The 22,206-nt window shown below is 37.5% G+C and overlaps 1 protein-coding gene across 9 annotated transcripts in view; it reads right to left on the bottom strand.

Annotated features, from left to right (window-relative positions):
• Positions 1–22,206, bottom strand: part of LOC126335019 (ryanodine receptor) — a 691,249-nt gene that overhangs the window by 197,129 nt on the left and 471,914 nt on the right. For all 9 annotated transcript variants that reach the window (XM_049997852.1, XM_049997851.1, XM_049997850.1 and 6 more), the window contains 8 exons: positions 17,176–17,345; positions 16,924–17,092; positions 16,699–16,827; positions 16,419–16,578; positions 15,877–16,000; positions 12,503–12,707; positions 7,065–7,183; positions 121–231 (listed from right to left, as the gene is read on the bottom strand). In XM_049997852.1, coding sequence (XP_049853809.1) covers positions 121–231; positions 7,065–7,183; positions 12,503–12,707; positions 15,877–16,000; positions 16,419–16,578; positions 16,699–16,827; positions 16,924–17,092; positions 17,176–17,345 — 1,187 coding nt within the window. The remainder of the gene's footprint in view (positions 1–120; positions 232–7,064; positions 7,184–12,502; positions 12,708–15,876; positions 16,001–16,418; positions 16,579–16,698; positions 16,828–16,923; positions 17,093–17,175; positions 17,346–22,206) is intronic.

Raw genomic sequence — 22,206 nt, 5'->3', positions numbered from 1 at the left:
GAAATTATTGTGGCATAATGAGAAATATAAAGACGATCTATTTTTAGTAAATCTTTAAGCTTTGTATTCTAATATTTTGAAATTTATTAATATTTTCTGTGAAGGTTTGCCAAGCCTTACTTTGCATCAATGCTCTTGACTAGGACTTGCAGACATCTGACTGATATTCTAACATCAGCTCCAAAGGCAGCCAGGCGAGATCTTAGCAAACTAGCAAGTTTGCAGAATAAGCTGGAATATAAAAATTGCTTTGTTTAGTATTCTCTTAAATAAGTGAGAGACAGATGTGAAATATTCATTAGAAAGTGTAAGGAAATTGAAAGAAAAAAACTGATGCATAACCTAAACAATAGTGAAATTGAAACAGAAGAGCTTAATCCACTCCCTCGATTATTCAGGCTCTGTGGTGCAATTATTCAGACTCTGTGGTGAAAAGTCATAAAGACTGAATTACAAAAGCTGTAGCAACAATCAAATGTTACCTACAGTTTGCCTTTTTCAGTTTTGGTATTAAAAAGAACACCAATGTCAGCTAACTGCACACATGCCTGTAAAGTGAAGGCATTGTATGGAGGGTACAATTTTACTCCATCCTTTTCCATACATGTTGTTTGGGATGAACTACTGTAAGTGCATCTCTGTGGAAGCTAGAGTTGTTTGGATTTTACCATCATGAGTAATATGTGTGATGCCTGTGGTAAGAAATGGTTTTTGACTCATCTAGGGGAGTAAACTGTCAGAATTTTAAGAATAAGCATTTATATTAAGCATAATGTCTTTCCTAGAGTGTCTAACACTGGAAATTGTGATTTTTCTGGGCACAGTATCACACTGCGGAGAAGTGATTTCTTGCTAAACTAATGCCCAAACAACACAGATATTTTGTGCCTACTTTTGTGCATTATAACACATGTCTAAACAATGTTACTGGTTCTTTGCCAAGCTCTGGTATAGTTCTAAGTCAGCACTTAATTGCATATCACTTTCTTACATCTATGACAACTGTTACTTATTAGGGTTTGATCTGACATACTTCCATCTCATTCCTTTTTTCCAATATACACTTTCCTCAATACAAGTTTCTGCGTAGATGAATGACACCTTGTAGCTGCCCTTCTTGTCTGCTTTCCTTTCTTTTTTCAACAGAAGCACACATTTGCCATATTTTATGGACTACAAGACATACATTTTTCTTCGAAAAATTGCCTCCAAAATTCAGGTGTGTCTTATACTAAAAATTAATATAAAAATGTTCAGTGTTTGATTTAAAATTTCCACCAGTCTTAAAAATGGTGATACATTCAGTTCTGTGGGAAACTTATCTCTATCTGGAAACACTGGATTCAACTGGCAGCTGCAGTGCACCATCTACATCTACATGACTACTCTGCAATTCAGATTTAAGTGCTTGGCAGAGGGTTCATCGAACCACAATCATACTCTCTCTCTACCATTCCACTCCCGAAAAACGAACACCTAAACCTTTCTGTTCGAGCTCTGATTTCTCTTATTTTATTTTGATGATCATTCCTACCTATGTAGGTTGGGCTCAACAAAATATTTTCGCATTCGGAAGAGAAAGTTGGTGACTGAAATTTCGTAAATAGATCTCGCCACGACGAAAAACGTCTTTTCTTTAATGACTTCCATCCCAACTCGTGTATCATATCTGCCACACTCTCTCCCCTATTATGTGATAATACAAAACGAGCTGCCCTTTTTTGCACCCTTTTGATGTCCTCTGTCAATCCCACCTGATAAGGATCCCACACCACGCAGCAATATTCTAACAGAGGACGAACGAGTGTAGTGTAAGCTGTCTCTTTAGTGGACTTGTTGCATCTTCTAAGTGTCCTGCCAATGCAACACAACCTTTGGCTCACCTTCCCCACAATATTATCTATGTGGTCTTTCCAACTGAAGTTGTTCATAATTTTAACACCCAGGTACTTAGTTGAATTGACAGCCTTCAGAATTGTACTATTTATTGAGTAATCGAATTCCAACTGATTTCTTTTGGAACTCATGTGGATCACCTCACACTTTTCGTTATTTAGTGTCAACTGCCACCTGTCACACCATACAGCAATCTTTTCTAAATCGTTTTGCAACTGATACTGGTCTTCGGATGACCTTACTAGATGATAAATTACAGCAAACAACCTAAGAGAACTGCTCAGATTGTCAGCCAGGTCATTTATATAGATCAGGAACAGCAGAGGTCCCAGGGTGCTTCCCTGGGGAACACCTGATATCACTTCAATTTTACTCGATGATTTGTCGATATGAACTGCGACCTTACTGACAGGAAATCACGAATCCAGTCGCAGAACTGAGACAATACCATATAGGCCCACAGCTTGATTAGAAGTCACTTGTGAGGAACGGTGTCAAAGGCTTTCCAGAAATCTAGAAATACAGAATCATGTGGCCATTACTTCGTGCGAATAAAGAGCTAGCTGTGTTGTACAAGAACAATGTTTTCTGAATCCATGCTGATTACGTATCAATAGATCGTTCCCTTCGAGGTGATTGATAATGTTTGAATACAATACACTAAGAACATGATTTGTGGGGATTCACACAGTTGCTAACAGTGTCTCCTTCCTGTACTGCCGTCACAAACCCAGAACAATGTCTCACCTACAATTCATTGTTGCAGTCTACAGGGCCAGTGAACTTGAAAAGCAGTGTGAACTAAGCCAAATAGTGAATATGGATGAAACTCCCTTGTCATTTGCTGTGCCTGTAACTACAAGAACAAGTGGACATGAAAAAGTGCACTTCACTATTGTCCTTTCATGTTGTGCTAAAAGCATTAAACTTCATCCAATGATAATTTTCAAGCACAAAGCAACGCGAAGATCTTCTCGAATACTGCCAGGTGTTGCTGTTCATGTACATGACAAGGGTTTGATGGACAAGGCTGGTATGAAATTATGGATTAACAAAGTTTGGGATAGAAGGAAATGAGGTTTATTGAAGAAGTTTGCTCTTCTTGTGCTAGAGCAGTTTTGTAGTTATTTGAAAAACTCTGTGAAAGAGAAATTGAAACAGGGGAATAAAGGGCATGCTGTTATTCGGGGAGGACTTACTTAGCAATTGTAACCTCTTGATGTCTCAATAAATAAACCATTCAAAGTGTATATGAGAGAAGAATGGAACAAATAGATGATGGATAAATCCAACACCTGTGCTGCAGCTTTTTCATGGGCTGGCTGCACTAGTTCATGTCAACTGCATCACGTCTACAATTGCAAGCACCACCATTTACACCCACACAACCTGACATATGGTTTGTGATCTTTGAGAATATTTTCACATGACAGTGAATCACAGACCACAGACAGTTTATGCTGGCAATTGATAATTTGGACCAGAGAGCAGTGATGACAGTTTTTGATGTAATTTTACACCCACCTCACCAACAAACATATGCCGTGCCGAAGACTTTACTAATCACTCACTGCACGAAGTTATCTGTGCAGATGCTTTCACAAGTTCTTTACCAGGAGCGACATTGGGACAGAAATTTGTTGGAATTTTGGAGGCATTTGTGGATCACGGTAGATATTAGCATAATATCTAACAAGATGCTCCTATAAATCTAGTGACAACAGCTTCTGCCTGAAGTGCAGTTGACATTAATAGTGTATGAGAGACAACTGTTGGATAAGCTACTGCAGGTAGCTGGTAGGCCATATGCCACACTGGAGGTGGCTGCTACGGCATCTGTAACAGCGACCACTAACAGAGTCACAGCAGAAGGTGATAAACATGTACCTGAGTTCTTGGAGGAGCCAAAGCTGAACTGTACTGCCACTGCCTATCGACAATCACAGAACATCGCTGAAGAACTCCAGACCATAGTTGGAAAGATTACCATGCAGTTACAGAACTTAGAGTTACAGATGGACTCCAATAAGAGGATGCGGTAGTGGCATACATCCAACTGACAGCTGTTACACCCCAGTCAAGGTCAAGCTAAAGCCACCAATATCTGCTGGTACCACAGATGATTCGACCATTGAGCTGTCCCATCTGTGCCACTGAATATTGTGGTAGACACCCACCAGACTGTGACTGGAGCAGCACTACACCAAAAGTTAGCGAGTTTTTGTTCACAGCAGCTACAGCACAGACAGAGAAAATCGAGTGAATACAATAGAGAGTTGTTAGTCATATATGAGAATGTGAGGCACTTTTTCTCTTACACTGAAGCCCAGCCAGATACAATTTTCACAAACCATAAGCCTATTGCATCGGCCTTCCACAACATCAGCGATAAATGTTCACCATGGCAGTTCTGGGACATAGAGTTTGTCAGTCTGTTCACCAAGGCTTATGGCATACTAGAGATGCAAAGAACATAGTTGCTGACTATTTTCCACAAATCTGCATTCTAGTCAGCATCCTAAATTATGATGGACTTGCCACAGCACAAGAGACAGATCAAGAGCTACAGGACTTACTGACAGATAGGCAAACAAAATTGAGACTGGAGCAAACAGATGTTCCAGGAAGCAAGGTCAAGATACGATGTGACACATAACGACAGAGGCCACGGCCCTACATTATACAGTGATTCCAAGATGTGACATTTGATAGCATTCTTAACCTAGAACACCCAGGGGCAAATGTCACTACCAATTTGCTAACTGACAGATTCATGTGGCCAACAGTCAAAAATGATGCCAGGAACTGGTCTCACTAATGCCTCCAATGTCAGCATTGCAAAGTACAATGACATGTCAAAGCACAAGTCAGAACTTTTGCAGGATCAATGGCAAGTTTCAGTAATGTACGCCTTGACTTACTGTGTCCACTTCCATCATCAGAGCATTATAGATACTTGCTCATGGCAGCACACATGTGCACAACATGGGAAGAGCCGTACCAGTCACAGACATAGTAGACAAGACATTATCAGACTTGTTCGTTGCATACTGGTTAGCATGCTTCAGATGCCCGCTTCGTATTATGGTAGATCAGGGACGACAATAGGAATCTAATCCGTTCAATGAACTGACTGGACTGTGTGGGTTATGAAAACATAACTGGATTGACATAAAAACTACTCACCAAACAGTGGCAGGAGAAAACACATGTAAAAGTTAAGGAGATGTGCAAGCTTTTGGAGACAGTGGCTCCTTCTTCTGGTGGAAGGGCTGAAGGGGAAGGAAGAAGGGTGAAGGAAAAGGACTGGTGAGGTTTAGAAAGTGGGGAATGTTACGGAAAAAGTTGCCCACAACTCTGGTTCAGAGAAGACTTACGGGACAGGGTGAGAAGGAAAGGCTGACTGTGGGGAATGCATCAGATCAGAAAAGACGAAGGGGCAAGATGTTGGTTGACATAGGTGGTACACATAAATAAACAAGCAAACTAGCTCTAAAGGTTGAAAACAGAAGACATTTTGACCAAGATAGGTGACAACAAAGACTGACAAGGATATTGCATAAGAAAGAATGCTGGCCAAAAAATTTAATACATCAATGAAAATAATGAATTCTTAAAAATATAATTGGAAAGACAAAAAAGACCTACTTACCAAGCAGCAGCAGGAAAAAACATATAAGAGTTAACAATATGGGCTAGCTTTTGGAGCCTTCTCATGCCATCCAATAAGTCTCCCCTGACCCAAGGTTCTGGATGACATTTCCATAGTTCTCCCCATTTCCTAAACCTCGCTAGTCCTTTTCTTTCATCCCATTCAACCTTTCCAGCAGAAGAAGGAGCCACTGACACCAAAAGCTTGCACATTTCATTAACTTTCCTGCCGCCTCCTGGTGAGTAGGTTTTTAATCAATCCAATTATATTAAACTCTATGCAGGGGCTGACATGGTCCCCAACAATAGATACATACTTGTGGTGATCCATTGTGCCATCAAGAATGGAGAGATATCCCAGGGAGTGCCACCTCCTCCAGCCTGAACCCTTCCGATGATTGGTGCAAGGTGATTACTTCCATACATTTCACACTGTACATGCCAATGGTCATCTGTCCAATGGAGCATAAAATGTGATTCATTTGAATAGGCCCACTGCCACAACTAAGAGGACATCCAGTTGTGGTATTGGCATGCAGATTCTAGCCCCCCGATGCCCACGAAGAGCAGGCAACATGGGTGTGTGAACCAAGAGCCTGCTGCGAAGGCCCATACGCAGCAATGTTTGCAGAATATCTGTTATGGAGATCCTGTCAATAGCCCCTTAGTTCATCTCAAAAGTCACTTGCTCAACAGTGGCATGTCTATTCATCCATACACAACTCTGCAGCTGTTGTTTGCCCCTGTCGTCTATGGCCTGTGGTGCACCACAGTTGCCTTGGTGCAGTTTTGGATAGCGTCATTTTGCCATGCACCGAATAATTAAACGCTGGTGGCATGCAAACAATTGCAAAGTTAGCAATTTCGGAAATGCTTGCACCCTTGGCACAAAAGCCAATGATTATGCCATTTTGGGTGTCAGATAAATTGCTCTGTTTCGCATTATAACAATGACTGCACTGTTTTCCACATGCCACCCCCTCTCTCCATCCCCTGCTCCTCTCCCTGACTCGTCATATTCACCCTCCACTGCTGTTGCTGACATCTGCTGTCTATGAGTGGTTACTGATTGCAAGATGACGTGGAATATAGGCAGTGGTCACATTAATGTGACAGGACCATGTATGTGTGCGTATGGGTGTGCCCATGTTTTTCTCCATCTGATGAACTACTTTGTCCAGGGGCTAAATGCCCACTACTAAAATTGCCTGTTTGCTGTTCAATGACTCATATACGTAATGAGTACCAATCTTTCCTCATTTTCATTTTCTTCTTGCAAATCATCCATTGCTCAGGTTTTTTTAATTGTTTCTGCAATCTTTAGTTCAATTCAAACTTTCTGCGCCATAACATATGCCACGAATGTGATCCGTAAAACACAGAACTAACTAAATAAAGTTACACATTAGCTGCTTCACATCAAGGTTAATGGGAAAAAAATGTAAAGTGAAAGCCACTGGGCCATGGGCAAGACGATATTCTGAATTTTCAACTAAGACTAAAGAAGAAATACGTACCTTGCTACCATTTCCTTTTCTTTAAGTGATGCTGCCCCTACATTGTTAGTGGCTGTTGCTACAGCGATGAAGTAATTTCTGTGGGTGCTGAAATACTTTTCCATTAGAGGAAGCACAACCTGCAACAAATAAGTGCGTTGTAGTAGAAGTATAACACATTGTCTAAGAATCATAGTTTATATTTAATCACACGGTGTGCTGCATATCCCAACACAAAAAGAAGCTTATGGGATGTGCAACAAGTCAAGAAATACATTAGTAGTGTCTGTAAATAGCTGTTATGGCTGATCAATATTCCAATCACCCCCCAAAAGCCAGCTGTAAAAGAATAGTCCCCCCCACCACCACCATCAAAATCACCCTTGATTGGAACCACTTAAACACATCCTTCACCTGGACTTCTACCACTTATCCCTTATCAAGAACTAAGGAACATCCTACCCACAATCCTTCCCACCTTTTTCAAACTTGTATACTACTGTCCATTAAATCTATAAAATATTCTGGTCTATTCTTTTGCTACGTGGATCATTGTTGTTGTTGTTGTTGTTGTGGTCTTCAGCCCAGAGTCTGGTTTGATGCAGCTCTCCATGCTTCCCTATCCTGTGCAAGCTTCTTCATCTCCCAGTACCTACTGCAACCTACATCCTTCTGAATCTGCTTAGTGTATTCATCTCTTGGTCTCCCTCTATGATTTTTACCATCCATGCTGACCTCCAACACTAAATTGGTGATCCATTGATGCTTCAGAACATGTCCTGCCAACCAATCCCTTCTTCTAGTCAAGGTGTGCCACAAATTTCTCTTCTCCCTAATTCTATTCAATACCTCCTCATTAGTTATGATCTACCCATCTAATCTTCAGCATTCTTCTGTGGCACCACATTTGGAAAGCTTCTATTCTCTTCTTGTCCAAACTATTTATTGTACACGTTTCACTTCCATACATGGCTACACTCCATACAAATACATTCTGAAACGTCTTCCTGACACTTAAATCTGTACTCGATGTTAACAAATTTCTCTTCTTCACAAATGCTTTCCTTGCCATTGCCAGTCTACATTTTACATCCTCTCTACTTTGATCATCATCAGTTATTTTGCTCCCTAAATAGCAAAACTCATTTACTACTTTAAGCATCTCATTTCCTAATCCAATACCCTCAGCATCACCCGATTTAATTCGAATGTGGATCGTATAGTTGTGGAAATGAATTGAACTGTTTTTTTACTCCATCCTGTAGCATTACATAGCATATTGTAAGTGTACCTGCAATCAGAACATATAAAAAACAGAAAATATTTATGATCAATTATTTCCTAACCATTTGGTTTACATTGTAAAATCACTGATTATACATAACAATATATACAATCATGTGGGTATCAGACAGAATATATAACTGGACTGAGGATTTCTTGGTAGCTAGGATGCAGCACGTAATCTTAAATGGTGAGTCGTCATCACATATAGAAGAAACTTCCCGTGTATCACAGGGAAGCATGTTGGGTCCCTTACTGTTCATGTTGTATATTAATGATCAGACTATTTGCAGATGATGCAGTTGTTGAGGTATGTAAATCTTTTTTTTTTTTTTTTTTTAATTACTTGGTGTTGATTACGTGTTCTGGGATATGTAGTAACGTTTATATTTAAAAAATTATTATAATATAATAATAATAATAATAACAACATGACAGAGCCATCACTGGCATCAAGGCAGAAACTGCTCTCATCAGAAAACACAATAGACCGCACCCTGCCCTCCAGTAAGTTCTCACTCGACACTACTGAGGTAGTTAGGCATCAGTGGAATGCACGCTACAGGACATCTGGCTTGGAACTGTTCTTGAAGTAATTGATTTGTAACAGTTTTTGTGCAACTGTGGTGCCTACTGCTGGCCAGACTGCTGTTACAGATGCAGTATTATGCGCCAGAGCCATACACCGAACACGATGGACTTCCTTCTCAGTAGTGTCACGTGGCACTACTGGAATCTGGTCTTCTTGCAACTGTACATTCCCATGACCACCACTGCTGGAATCACGTACAGTGGCTATGTTCCTGTTGAGTCTTTCTGCAATATCACAGAAAGAACTTACAGCTCCTCACAGCCCTATTACATGACCTTATTTATTTATTTACATTTTCTTTGCATAGAGCCATTGTAATGATGGCTTTTGCAAATGTCAGACTTAATACTATGGTTATATTTACACTTATAAAGTACACTATATTCTGTAGCTGTTGCTTCTTATGTCTATTTTTTACTTTTATTACTTTACAACTGATATGCTAGTGCCTCATGTTACAATCACTATTTTAAAATTCGTTGAAAGAATATAAACATTTTTCTATTGGAAAAGATTTTAATTTTGTTTTAAAAACATTTCCTGTGTGCGTCCTTAGAGCGTTTGGTAGCTTGTTATACCAAATAAAACCACTGATATATGGACTTCTATCAGTCACTTTTAATGTTGTTCTGTTACGGAAATAGTTACACTTAGTTCTAGTGTTGTGATCATGTACATCACTGCTCTTCATAGCTTCTGTTCATTGACTTATAAAAAATACAACTATTTTGAAGATGTACAGAGAATATATTGTCAGATATATTTGCTGCACAAACACTTCTCAACATCAATCTCTATGTCCCATCCCATGTATATGTCTTATTGCTCTTTTATGTAGTAGTAGTAGCATTCTTTTTAAATATACATCAGCTGGACAGCTCCATATTTCAATTCCGTAATTGAAAAAGGGGTAAAGTGTTCCATAATATACTAATTTCAGTGCTTGGTTGGGAACTATCTTTGCGAGCTGGCTGAAGAGATATATGGCACTACCGACTTTTCCGCATGCGAAATTAATGTGGTATGTCCACCGCAAATTTTCATCAACATACACACCCAGGAATTTATTGTTAACATTTTCTTTTGCAGAGATATTAAACACACTATTCATATTGTTGTGGAGAGAACTTGCCTGTTTTAAATGTCAGTAGTTGAGATTTGGTGACATTCACCTTGAGTCCCTGCTCATTGAAGTATAGTGTTACTTCTGTTACACCACTAGTAGCAAGAGATTCTAGCTCATTAGATTCACTCCCATAGAATAAGATTGATGTGTCATCTGCATAGCTTACAATATAGTAGTTAATGGGTTGTGCAATGTTGTTAATATATATAAGGAAGAGAAAGGGTCCAAGGACTGACCTTGTAATACAGGTTCACTGGTGGACTGGGAGTTCATGATTTTATTATCTAGTTTGTATGACAATTTAGTGCTTTGCTTACGATTCAGCAGGTATGTGGTTAGAAGATTTATGGCTTGATCCCCAATACTGTAAGATTTTAGCTTTTTACAAAGTACCCTATGGTTTACCGCATCAAATGCTCTTGTCATGTCCAAATATATACCTGCAGTGTACATCTTTTGGTCAAACAGACAGTAAACTTCATGGATGAACTGTTGTGGTTGTACTTAGCCCTTTTCTGAAGCCATGCTGTGAATCTACAAGCAGTTTATGTTTTGTGAAAAAGGCACTTAGCCGAGAAAGGATAATGCTTTCAAATATCTTACTAAAAGTGGGAATTAATGATATTAGTCTACAGTTGGAGACATCTTCCTTACTTCCCTTTTTATACTCTGGTTTCACTACACTCATGTTTACAACCATTGGATACATGTTTTCTCTAATGCTGCAATTAATCAGGTGAGTAAGAGGTTTAGAGATTTCTTTTAAACACACTTTAGTATTTAAGCTCAGTGAGGTGTTGATAATAGCATCTTTGTCACTTTAAAGGTATTCTTTACTAAATCAACTCATCACATCCAAACTCAAAGGTAACTATGCTCACAACCTTTACAGTGAGTATTTAAAGCAGACATGATTTGCATTCTCACAGTGGTGCTACTAGCACCACTCTCATGTGACTGGTGTGAAATTTCAATAGACACCATCTTTCAGAGGTAGAAATATGCCTACTATCTTTCATTTATGTTTTAAAACTCCTTCTTGGCAATTTTTTGCCCCACCATCAATATATTAGAACAAGATACAGCTGCAACTTCAAAAACTTCCTCTGGAAAAAGCATTTCAACATTTAGTGTGTCACAGATAATTCTGAACACTTTATTTATAAAAGTGGCTACTTCTTCATGCTTAATTTCAGTCTTTCAGCAATGTGACACTGAGGGTAATTTGGCATCCAGTGTGTTTGACAGTACGTTAATTCATAATTGCACTAAGAATGTGTGGATGATATTAATAAAAACTGTTCACATTGTTAAGTTCTCCAACAGAGATGTTTCATATGTGTGTATTACTGCTGAACAAAGTTGTAATTCATTATAATTGTATGATATTAATAAAACTTCTTATCACCAACATAGAAATTTCATATGAATGTAATATTTTGAGCAAAGTTGAATTTCATTATAATTGCTGTAGAATTTTTTTTTAATTTTTTTTTTCCCTCTCCTGTAACAAACAGTTTCTGTATATTTTTGGGGTATGTATCCAGACATGTTATTTTTCAAATTGTCACTAAATTACACAAAAGTGAAAAATTTACATTTTAGGAGAGCAATGCATGCTAAAATTCTGGATAGCATATCATATTGTTATATGACCTCAAGTGGAACTCATGTTTATATGGTCCTGACAGTACAGCAAAACTCTGGAGTTGTGTGGACATGATATTGCTGCTAGATTCATTACAATTTTCCTTGCCAGTGTCTGCAAATACGATACAAATTTCATGTTAAAAGTTTGTATCACCAAAATGAAATTTTTCAAACCATCATTGTACTGCTTGCACACTTAGTGTACGTCCAACTTTTTCTTTAATGTTAATTACCTACGTGCTGTTGAGATGTGATTAAGTTCAAATTCATGAATAATATGAAAGTATACATGACTTATTTCAATGTTGCATCTATAAAAATATCTGTGTGCAGTCACTGAACTGATTCCCTTCTACTGTGCAGATATGAACACTTGCCACTATTCAGTAGAATGGCACAATCTGGCAATGTATGAGCTTTTTAATTTTACGTGAGGATAGAAGGTATCTGTCACTGGGCTGATCTTAAACACTGAAATACACGTACTTCACTATTTGAGTTAAAATGTATTTCAACCCAATTAAAATATAGTTTATGATTAGACACTGCTTGTCATTAGAGCAGAAGAACAGAGAATAATAATTATACGGTGAGTAAATGTGACATGCAACAACTGTTATAATAACATGGGTATTCTGATCAATGTATTCACATTTTCAGTTCTGTACATCTGTTGCCACAACTACAAGTGTGATGGAGCAGCTGATGACACTAGAAGGGGGGACAAGAAGCAGTACTGAAAATGGGAAAGGGCCAGGCAGACACAAGTTTTTACTATCAGTCAACCTGAAACAGTAAATGCCATACCTTCGAAAAGAATTTGATGTCTCTTGTTGAAGTTTTGAAGCTTGTTCGTCGGCTGAAGGTGCTTGATGGTTTGAACATTTTCATATTAATTGATGCAGTGTCTAGGTACTGTATTAATTTTTCCAACAGACTGTATGCAAATCTCAGCTCTACTGATATGGCACCAGTCGTTTGTTCTGATTCTCCAGCACCAGACCGTGTTGGCCTGCAAAAATTGGCCACAAATAACCTCCACACAGAAATGGATGGAAATATACAACAAAAATGACTCACTTTATTGAACTGTTTTATGACTGACAGAAGGCAAGCTATTCATGAACTTTTACATCGTCACTAAAGCACAAATCACTATGCAATGATCCACAATATTTCATAATTTTTAGGCCTTCAGAGCTTACAAGAAGCACTACGTATACTGAATTCATTTGTTTACTAGAAATAAAGAAGATTATTAAGCATTTTATATGACTCAATAAATAGCAGGAAATTGTAACAAACACAGAATGAAACTGTCACTGGTATGGACAAGGATGCTATTTATCACTGATATTATTAAATATTTATCTGAAAGAAACAGCAAAAAAACTGAATTCAGAAGAAAGGAGGGGTATAAATATTTGGAAGGAAAAGCACATGTAAGGGAAGGTGGGGTAAATTGCCCAGGAAGGGAAAAATGACCACTGCATATTTTTTGCCCTGTCAGGAAGGGCCAAACTAGTCCTAATATACACCATCATTTTTTCAGTGAGTTTGACAGAGGAAGCTTGTTCTGTTATTCTTTAGCAAAAACTTTTCTGATTTTCAGTCATGTGAAGTAAAGTACGTAATTTATGTAATTCTTGTTATCTCACTTATATGTAAAGTAATACTTTTTTTACAATATCAGTGCTTAACAGCATATTTTGGCCTATATACATACTTCTTTGTTATTTCTTTCAATTTCATACTTTCATCTCTAAACCAATAATGCTGACTTGGTGTCCAATCATGAAAACAGGCTATTCTACTTGCTGGGGAAAGTGACCAGGGTGTCTACCCTAACAAGAGTTCGTTACTTCCAAACATCACACATCACATTGCTGATCATACAGACTTCTAAACTCTTTAAATATACAAAGCTACCACCCACCAATGGGAAGTTCAGGATGGAATAACAACAATATGAAAAGAACTCACAACACCACATAGAGGCAACATTGAGTTGCAGACATGAACAGTGAAAAGACTGCTACACATTTCAGCTTGTGGGCAAAAAATCCTTCTTCCAAAATAGAAAACACACAAACATTCGCACAAGCACAACTCACACACACATTGCTACGGTCTCTGACTGTTGGAGCTGGTAGGGGGAAAAAAGCTTTTCATCCTAAAGCTTAAATAATGCACTGCACTCTTTTCACTGTGCCTGTCAGCGGCTCAATGCCTCCATGGTGAGTAACAAAGCTATCATCTGTCATTCATCCCTTTGTGACGGTTTTGAATTAATTAACTTTTGTTATTTAAAACTGTCTCTGTTCTGTTTTACTTGGTTTAATACAAAAATCTGATTGAAAATTGGCTGCTAGAGCTACTTGGTATAGTCACAGATACTAGGACATCAAGAAGTCTAGAAAATGTGACTGGAAATCAGAACAACAAACATGTGGTCCTGCTGCAATGGCACTGGTCACACTACCTACTCAGGTAGAGATAGGTAGCCACTATGTAACTGCTCAAAAAAGCCTGTAGTTCCTATAATTTATTTCCTTTGTCACTTAAAGATATTTGTTGTGATACCTTATAATATGTAGTTTCAAAACATGTAAGTGGCAAGCTTCCCTCAATAACAATGGTTTGGTGAAAATTCAGTTTCTCTCAGAGTGGCCACCTTAGCTCATCTTCACTTATATGATTTACTGATGATGTAGTTTAATGTAAATGGATAGATAAAAAATATACTCACCAAGTGGCAGCAGGAGAACACACATATAAAAAGGTATTGTATATGCAAGCTTTTGGAGCTAGTGGATCCTTCTTCTGGCAGAAGGGTTGAAGGAGAAGGAAAAGGACTGGAGAGATTTAGAAAAAGGGGTAGAGTTCGGAAAAGTCACCGAGAACCCTGAGTCAAAGGAGACATGCCGGACGGTATGAAATGGAAAGATTCCTTCTCCCTTCAACCCTTCTGCAAGAAGAAGGAGCCACCAGCTCCAAAAGCTTGCATATGTAATACCTTTTTTATGTGTGTGTTCTCCTGCTGATGTTTTGTGAGCAGATTTTATCTATCCTATTACATTATATTTTCGAAAATTGATTATTTTTTATGTTATAGTTTACTAGATGAAGATGAGAAGAAAGTCAATATCTGTTTGAAGGAATTGAAGAAAAGATTTAAACAACATAGTTCACAGATAAATGCCTGAAAGATGAATACAGTAGTGAATGCCAGGGGGAAAATGTAAGACAAAAGTGAAACACTGGAGAACAATGGTAAAACAAGAAGTCAGCTTTTAAGTGTTTGGGAGTAAAATAAACAGTGAGATGAGACAAAAAAAGAAATGATAACATGAATAGCAAATAAAAAAAGAAAATATTGTGTGTGTGTCCTAGCACAGTTAGCTATATGGTCAGTATGGAAATAGCCTTATATGACATTGAAACATAGACACTGTCAATGTACAAAGAACAATGTTAAGAAATCTTCAATATGCAGCGCTAGAAAAAGGTAGGAGTGAGCTGGAAAGAGAAAATAAAGACTTAGAAGATATTAAAAATAGGGGATGAAGAAAGACAGTTACTAACAACAATCAAGAGCAGAAAAAATAATCAATGATGGTATTTTATGAAATCAGGCTGCATAAAAAAAAGAATGGTTTAGAAAGAACTGTGAAAGAACAGAAGCTCACAGGACGGAGAAGATACCAGGTAATAGGTGACATTAAAATAAATTTATTATACTACAAAACTGAAAAGATGAAATACAAAAAAGAATGGAAATTGCTTATGTCATCGTTTTGTGCCAATGATGGAATGCTGGAAGATGAACGTGTGACAATGAGGATGTGAACTGGAAGGATACTATTACAGCATTCTTTAACTGCATTAAGCTTGCAACATTGTGTATCACAAGTCACTAAAATAAGCCATAACACAGAAAACGAGTCAGCTACAACAAGCCTCTGTGCTACTGTGTGCACCTGAATTCCACTGGCTGATATATACAACTCAATCTCAAGATATTGTCCTGACCTTACTATACTTTGTCTTACTGTGGCTGGAGGTGAGGAGGGATAGGACACATAATGGAATAAAATATAACCATTTTCTCCAAGAAAAATTTGAAATGTGCACAAAGATAAACACAAAAGTTTATAATTTTATTGAAATTACAGACATACCTGTGTAGTTTATAGCCCTGGTATTGCAGATACTTCAAGAATTCCTGTGATCGTTCCCTGTCCTTTCGCTTTTCCTTATCTGTCAGCAGATCATAAGGTACTAACTGTGGATGAATGCCACCACCTGTTTCAAAGTAAGACATTCTATGTTTAACATTTGTCAGAACCAAAACTTTACCATCCTCTCATGCAAAATAAATTGTGGAACTAGTGTGACACTTGTAAGCATTTAAATGAATCATTTTCTACTTATGACAGTACAGGTTTGTATTCTGCACTCGTAAATATGGTATTATACTATAAGTATAAGGGATCATTACTTATAACTAATATCTGTGCTGTAACATGGCCTTGAATATTTGTACATTCTTTAGAATGGCCAAGCATCAAAACTGCAATAACACGATAAAAACTTAGGCATAAGTGGAAAATGGAAACATTTAAACAATTGCTACAGGGTGGAGACCAATCTAACAAGAAGTTAATGGACTCATAAGATTTATTATCATCATCAGTCTCTGTAATACAAGAAAAATACATACCACAAGTAATGAGTTCTTCCTTCTTCTTTTTGGCCCAAATGTCATGAGCATTCTCAGCAAGCCTTTCAGCCATGTTCTGCATCTCTCTGCTCAGTGTAAGATTGGTCATATCCACAGGATGAGGGTTATAGTTAAAAGGTGTGGAAGACTGTTCTCCTCCCTGCATATAAACAACAACTGTTAACATTTCATGGGTTGACAAATAAAGCTAGATAAATAAATATCATATGTTACATATCACACAACATTTGAGGAACTGCATCAGTCAGCATATTCCCACCTTTGATGATCTTCTCATGGAATTTCTGCTGTTTGATGGAATTTCCACTTCTGTATGTTCTACAGTCCAGCCAATAGCCAAGAGAGCTTTCAATGATTCTCGTACAGGTTCTTTGTAGCGCTCCTTTTCCTGAAAGAGGTACACAAAAAACAAATATGAACAAATAAGAGCAGATGAAGAAATTAATATTATACTTATTTTCATAAAACATCATTTTCTACTTACATAGTCGTTCAACATGTTGTAGGGTTTAAGACGAGGGTGTGTCTTAGATGAATCTGACCACTGCTCACCATATGCCCATCCATTTTCCAATTTCCTGCTAGCCCAGGCATCGTGGTAATGTTCTGAGAACTTCTGAACAATTGTGTTCAAGTCATTGTTCAACACAACACTATAAAAGAAGCAATTTAGACTGATAAATATGTCAATGTATTGCACAGAATTCTAAATGAATGACATCCATAATCTTTTTACCTGCTTGTGTTTATGGGCTGTGGGTTGTATGGCCCATCAGGATCTGACGTATCTTTTGATCCATACCATTCATCATCATAATTCTTTGACAATGAGTAATCAGGTGGAAGGGCACATCCTATTGCTGTGAGGCAAGGCAGTGCTTTACCAAACAGTTCTGGATCATAATCCTGGAAACAAAAGTCTCTGTTTACTTTCTCTGGTCTGAGTTCCCTACAATTCTTTCATTAATCTATCCTGTTTTATTTCTTGAATAAAACTGCAAAACTTAAACACAAGAGACAAAACACCAGCAATTATGTGTCCATCAAAACTGCCAAAGATAAAAATATGTAAAATGCACTAAAACTCTATATACCCTGCACCCAGACATTCAGAGATGATCAGCACAACACAATGCAACACTCACACTCTTGTTTGCTGATTTTAGAGACACAACTGATAATGATTTGCAATTAGTCTGAAAATTTTCTTTTCAATGTGCTTTTCTAAATATACCTGTCAATTGATTTTCCTGACCTGACAGGAAACAAGACTGGAATCATGATTTATTTTCTCACAAACCTAGTGAAATTTTAGGGGTTTAATCCCCTATATGATGTTCATTATTTTTCACTACCTGTTATGCACTCTGGTTGTCCACAACAAGTTGAGTTGATTACTCAATGCTGACACCAACCTCCTGTAAAGGTGAAGCCAAGTGATTTCAATACCTGCAGCGGATGCTGCAACACAGTCTGCTTCTGTTGCAGATGTGGCAACACATTCTTCCCTACAAAATGAGCAGCCAACAGGCTGGCTGGTTGATATAGCAGCATAGCCCATTATTGAACGACGAGTATCAATTTCCCCAGCAAAATAAGAATCTAAGTAAACATAAAGTTTTAAGATTACTACCGCTGTATTTAATACCTATGTCTCTTATATCCTGAAGAGTTTTTAGTATGTATTTAACAGTAGTCCAATGATCATATCCAGGGTTGTTGAAAAACTGACTTGCTTGAAAGACTGAACAAATTATATCAAATCTTTTCACTGTGGCAGCAAACATCAGTCCATCTACTGCCTCACAAAATGGAACATTTTCCATGGATTTTGTATCTTCACTGGCCTGGCACAGGCCCAAATGCAACTGTAAACTCCAATAAGTATGTGTTGTACTGAGCTTGTAGTTATTCATGCTGAATTTTTGTAAGAGGTGGCTAATATAGCCATTTTGGCAGATGAATAGTTCTTTATTTTCCCTTCCTCACCTGATTTCCATTCTCACAAAGTACATGGCATCATCAGTCACAATTTCAAAATTAATCTTAAATTCCTCAAGTACTTAACTTACAGCTCTGGTTGATTTACTCAAAATTAGTCCATCATCTACAAAAACAACTAAAAATATTTCTTGGCCATTAACTTCAGCATTAAATACACAATTATCCAAATAAAGCTGTTTAAAATCAAAACAACTTAATAAACTAACAAATTTTTGATACCAACAACAAGGAGATGGCTTCAGTCCATAAAGTTTCTTTTCCTCCCCCATACTAAATTTACATTACCACTGTTGAAACCTTCAGGCTGTTTTGCAAAATCATCCTCCCGTAAATCACCATTGAGAAAGGCAGTTTTCACATAAAATTGCTTTGTGTCCGTATCATACATTCTGATCAAAGCCAAAAGAATATCAACTGATTCGTACCTAACAGCAGGTGATAGTTTCTCCACAACCAGTCCAGATTTCTGGGAATATTCTTTGGCACATAATCTAGATTTATACCTACTTGGTTTACGTTACATTCTGTAAACCCAGTTATAACTGACAGCCTGGCAATTTGGGGGTAGATCCATTAAATCACTGGTAATATAAAGGCCACTTTCAGAGTCTCTGGATGCCACTGCCTTTTTGAAAGTCTGTGATTCATCAATGACTGTTGCACAAGCCACATAATTTTGGAAACGAACTGGATGGCAATGTCGATTTTAGTTAATAAGGTTTTTGAACAATGTCTGCCTTGGTAGCTGCAAGGACAGCACAGCGGATCACTAAGTGAAGAGGCCCAAATGAGGTTCAATTCCCAGCAGGGCCACAGATTTTCTCCACCTGGGGACTGGATGCTGTGTTGTCCTTACTTTCGTATTGTTGTAATTAATATTACTACTGAGATGGCTAAATGGGCATGGCCCAATAGCCAATGAATTGGGGAAAGAAACAGTACATGATCTTTGGTCTTGAACAAAATCATCTCCATTTTCAACAGATTATTTACCTTCATCTCCTACTGTATCTGTAGGGAACTTGTATTCACATGAAATATTGTTGGTCCTAAGTTGGTGCATTCTTTGTTATAGGATTAACAGGCTTTAATTATGGCTTCTGCCCAAAGTGTCTCTGGAAGGCCAGAATAAAGTAGTATTGTGTGATCACTTTCCACCATAGATCTGATTTTACATTCAGCTTTACCATTCTGCACTGGCCATATGGTGAACTGGTTTCATAGATGATTACATTATTGTTCATTAACAAGCTTTGTCCCACTGTCAGTCCTAATAACATTAAGTTGTTTGCCTTTCAACCAAATGTTGAAATTCTATGAACACAGAAGATACATAACTTTTCTTCCTGGCAAAATAAACAAGTCTGTGTGAAGTACAGTAATCTTTAAAAACAACAAAACAGTTGGCTCCACCTAATGATGTATGGGGCATTTTTCCACATATATCAGCATGAACAATTTCTAATGAAGCACAGCCTTGAGTTTGTAAATAAGGTTTAAATCCCTTCTTATGCTGTGTACCATAATGACATGATGCACTGAAGAATTTCATTAAAGTATATGATCTTAAATTTGGAATCAAACCACAGTCAGCCATTTTCTTCAAATTATCTATACATTTCCCAACCTCTTGTGCCATGACAGTGCTAAGTAAGATGATACATAATTTGCTTGTTAAATATTTTCCACAGAAAATAACATTCCATAACACTGATTTTCAACTTTGAGACATTTTCCACTGAAAAAAGATTTCTTTCTCTGTTTTGACACAGTATGATCAGTAAGCCAAAAATTATCACAATTAAGGTAAAAAATGTTTCTAATTTCTGCACTTAGGTTTTCGACAAATTAGTATTTTGTTGAATTCAGCCTTAAAATGATCTTTCTTGAGATGATAATACCAATCAACATTCTTCTTGTTCACATTACTTATGCTTAAATTACTTTACAACCACTGAACTTGTCAAATGTCTGGCTGCTTTTGTCAAACAAGCCTTAACAAATGAACCATATTTTGCTGGAAGTCCATGTAAACATTTGGAAATTTGTTCTTTATCTCCCAGTGTTTTACCATCTGTAAGAGATTGTGCTAATGCTTCAACTTTACTAATATGTTGAGCTGTATTGTCACAGTGTGACATTTTATAATTAAAGAACTGTTTTTCAATGTAACTTTATTTATTGCAGAACACTATGCATGAATTGTCTTAAGCCTGTTGCACATACCATCTGCTGTAGTACAAGACATCACAGTTTTGAGCTACTCAAATTTGAAACCAGACAAAATAAAAAGTGCATAATGTTCATCCCACAAGTTCTGTGCATCTGTGCCTTCAACTAGCATTACTTTACTTCTATCAGCAAGAAAGTCAATTTCCATTAAACATGTCCATAACTAAAAATTACTCCTATCAAATTTTGGGATACTGAAAAGTTCTTTCAATTCATCCTCTAATTTTTGCACTGTATACATGAAAATCCCTTGATGTAACTGAATTCATGTGAGAGTCTTGTTTGATGAAAAGAAAATAAAACATTACTCTGGTAACAAAATACATTCTCCTGAGCCCATAACCTGTTGGACAGCTGCAAATACACAGAAAGATAGATCCCTTATCATTTAGCTACAAAATAGCTGGTCAGCAACTGGAAGCAGTTAATTCCATAAATTATCTGGGAGTAGGCATTAGGAGTGATTTAAAATGGAATGATCATATAAAGTTCATCGTCGGTAAAGCAGATGCCAGACAGATTCATTGGAAGAATCCTAAGGAAATGCAATCTGAAAACTAAGGAAGTAGGTTACAGTACGCTTATTCGCCCACTGCTTGAATATTGCTGCTCAGCAGTGCGAGATCCGTACGAGATAGGGTTGATAGAAGAGATAGAGAAGATCCAACGGAGAGCAGCACACTTCGTTACAGGATCATTTAGTAATTGCGAAAGCGTTACGGAGATGATAGATAAATTGAGAACATACCTTCACCGAAGAGTCAAGCAGTATATTGCTCCCTCCTACATATATCTCACGAAGAGACCATGAGGATAAAATCAGAGAGATTAGAGCCCACACAGAATCATACCGACAATCCTTCTTTCCACGAACAATATGAGACTGGAATAGAAGGGAGAACCGATAGAGGTACTCAGGGTATCCTCTGCCACACACCGTCAGGTGGCTTGCAGAGCATGGATGTAGATGTAGATGTAGACAGACTGTAATCAAGTTATCACAGCTTATGATGAATGAGTTTTATTTCTTGAATAAAAGTGCAGGCAGTTAAACAACAGACTCAGGACACTTGCAGTTAACAATGGTAACAGGAAAAGTATACACAGTGGAATAAAAGACCAAGTGACAACCAGAAATTACAAAGAAGAAAAAAACAGATCAAATACACTAAAACATTGTATATCTACACATTGACATTCATAGGAAATCAGCAAAACAAGTTAAACTACGTAAAAACTTTGAAAGTTCATATAGATTTAGTCAGATGACTTACTGATCTGGTTTTGGTGTAATTTTCAGCAAAGTACATCATTTTTTTTTTATATTGTAGCTAAACAAGTTGAACATGAATTCCACTGCTTATACAGCACACATCCCATTTGAAAGTTGATTTCTCCCTAAACTAACTGCAGCATGCCAAGTGTAACTTGTTTAGGTGAAATGTAGATTATTACTCTGAAATTTGCTAAAGAAGATGGTGAGGGTGGTACATACTGGGTAATACAACCAGATAACATAAAGAAGTGTCGG

Source organism: Schistocerca gregaria, chromosome 2 (genome assembly GCF_023897955.1).
Source record: "Schistocerca gregaria isolate iqSchGreg1 chromosome 2, iqSchGreg1.2, whole genome shotgun sequence".
NCBI lineage: Eukaryota > Metazoa > Arthropoda > Insecta > Orthoptera > Acrididae > Schistocerca > Schistocerca gregaria.
The sequence above is the reverse complement of the archived record's forward strand: the minus strand, read 5'-3'. Positions and strand labels throughout refer to the sequence as shown.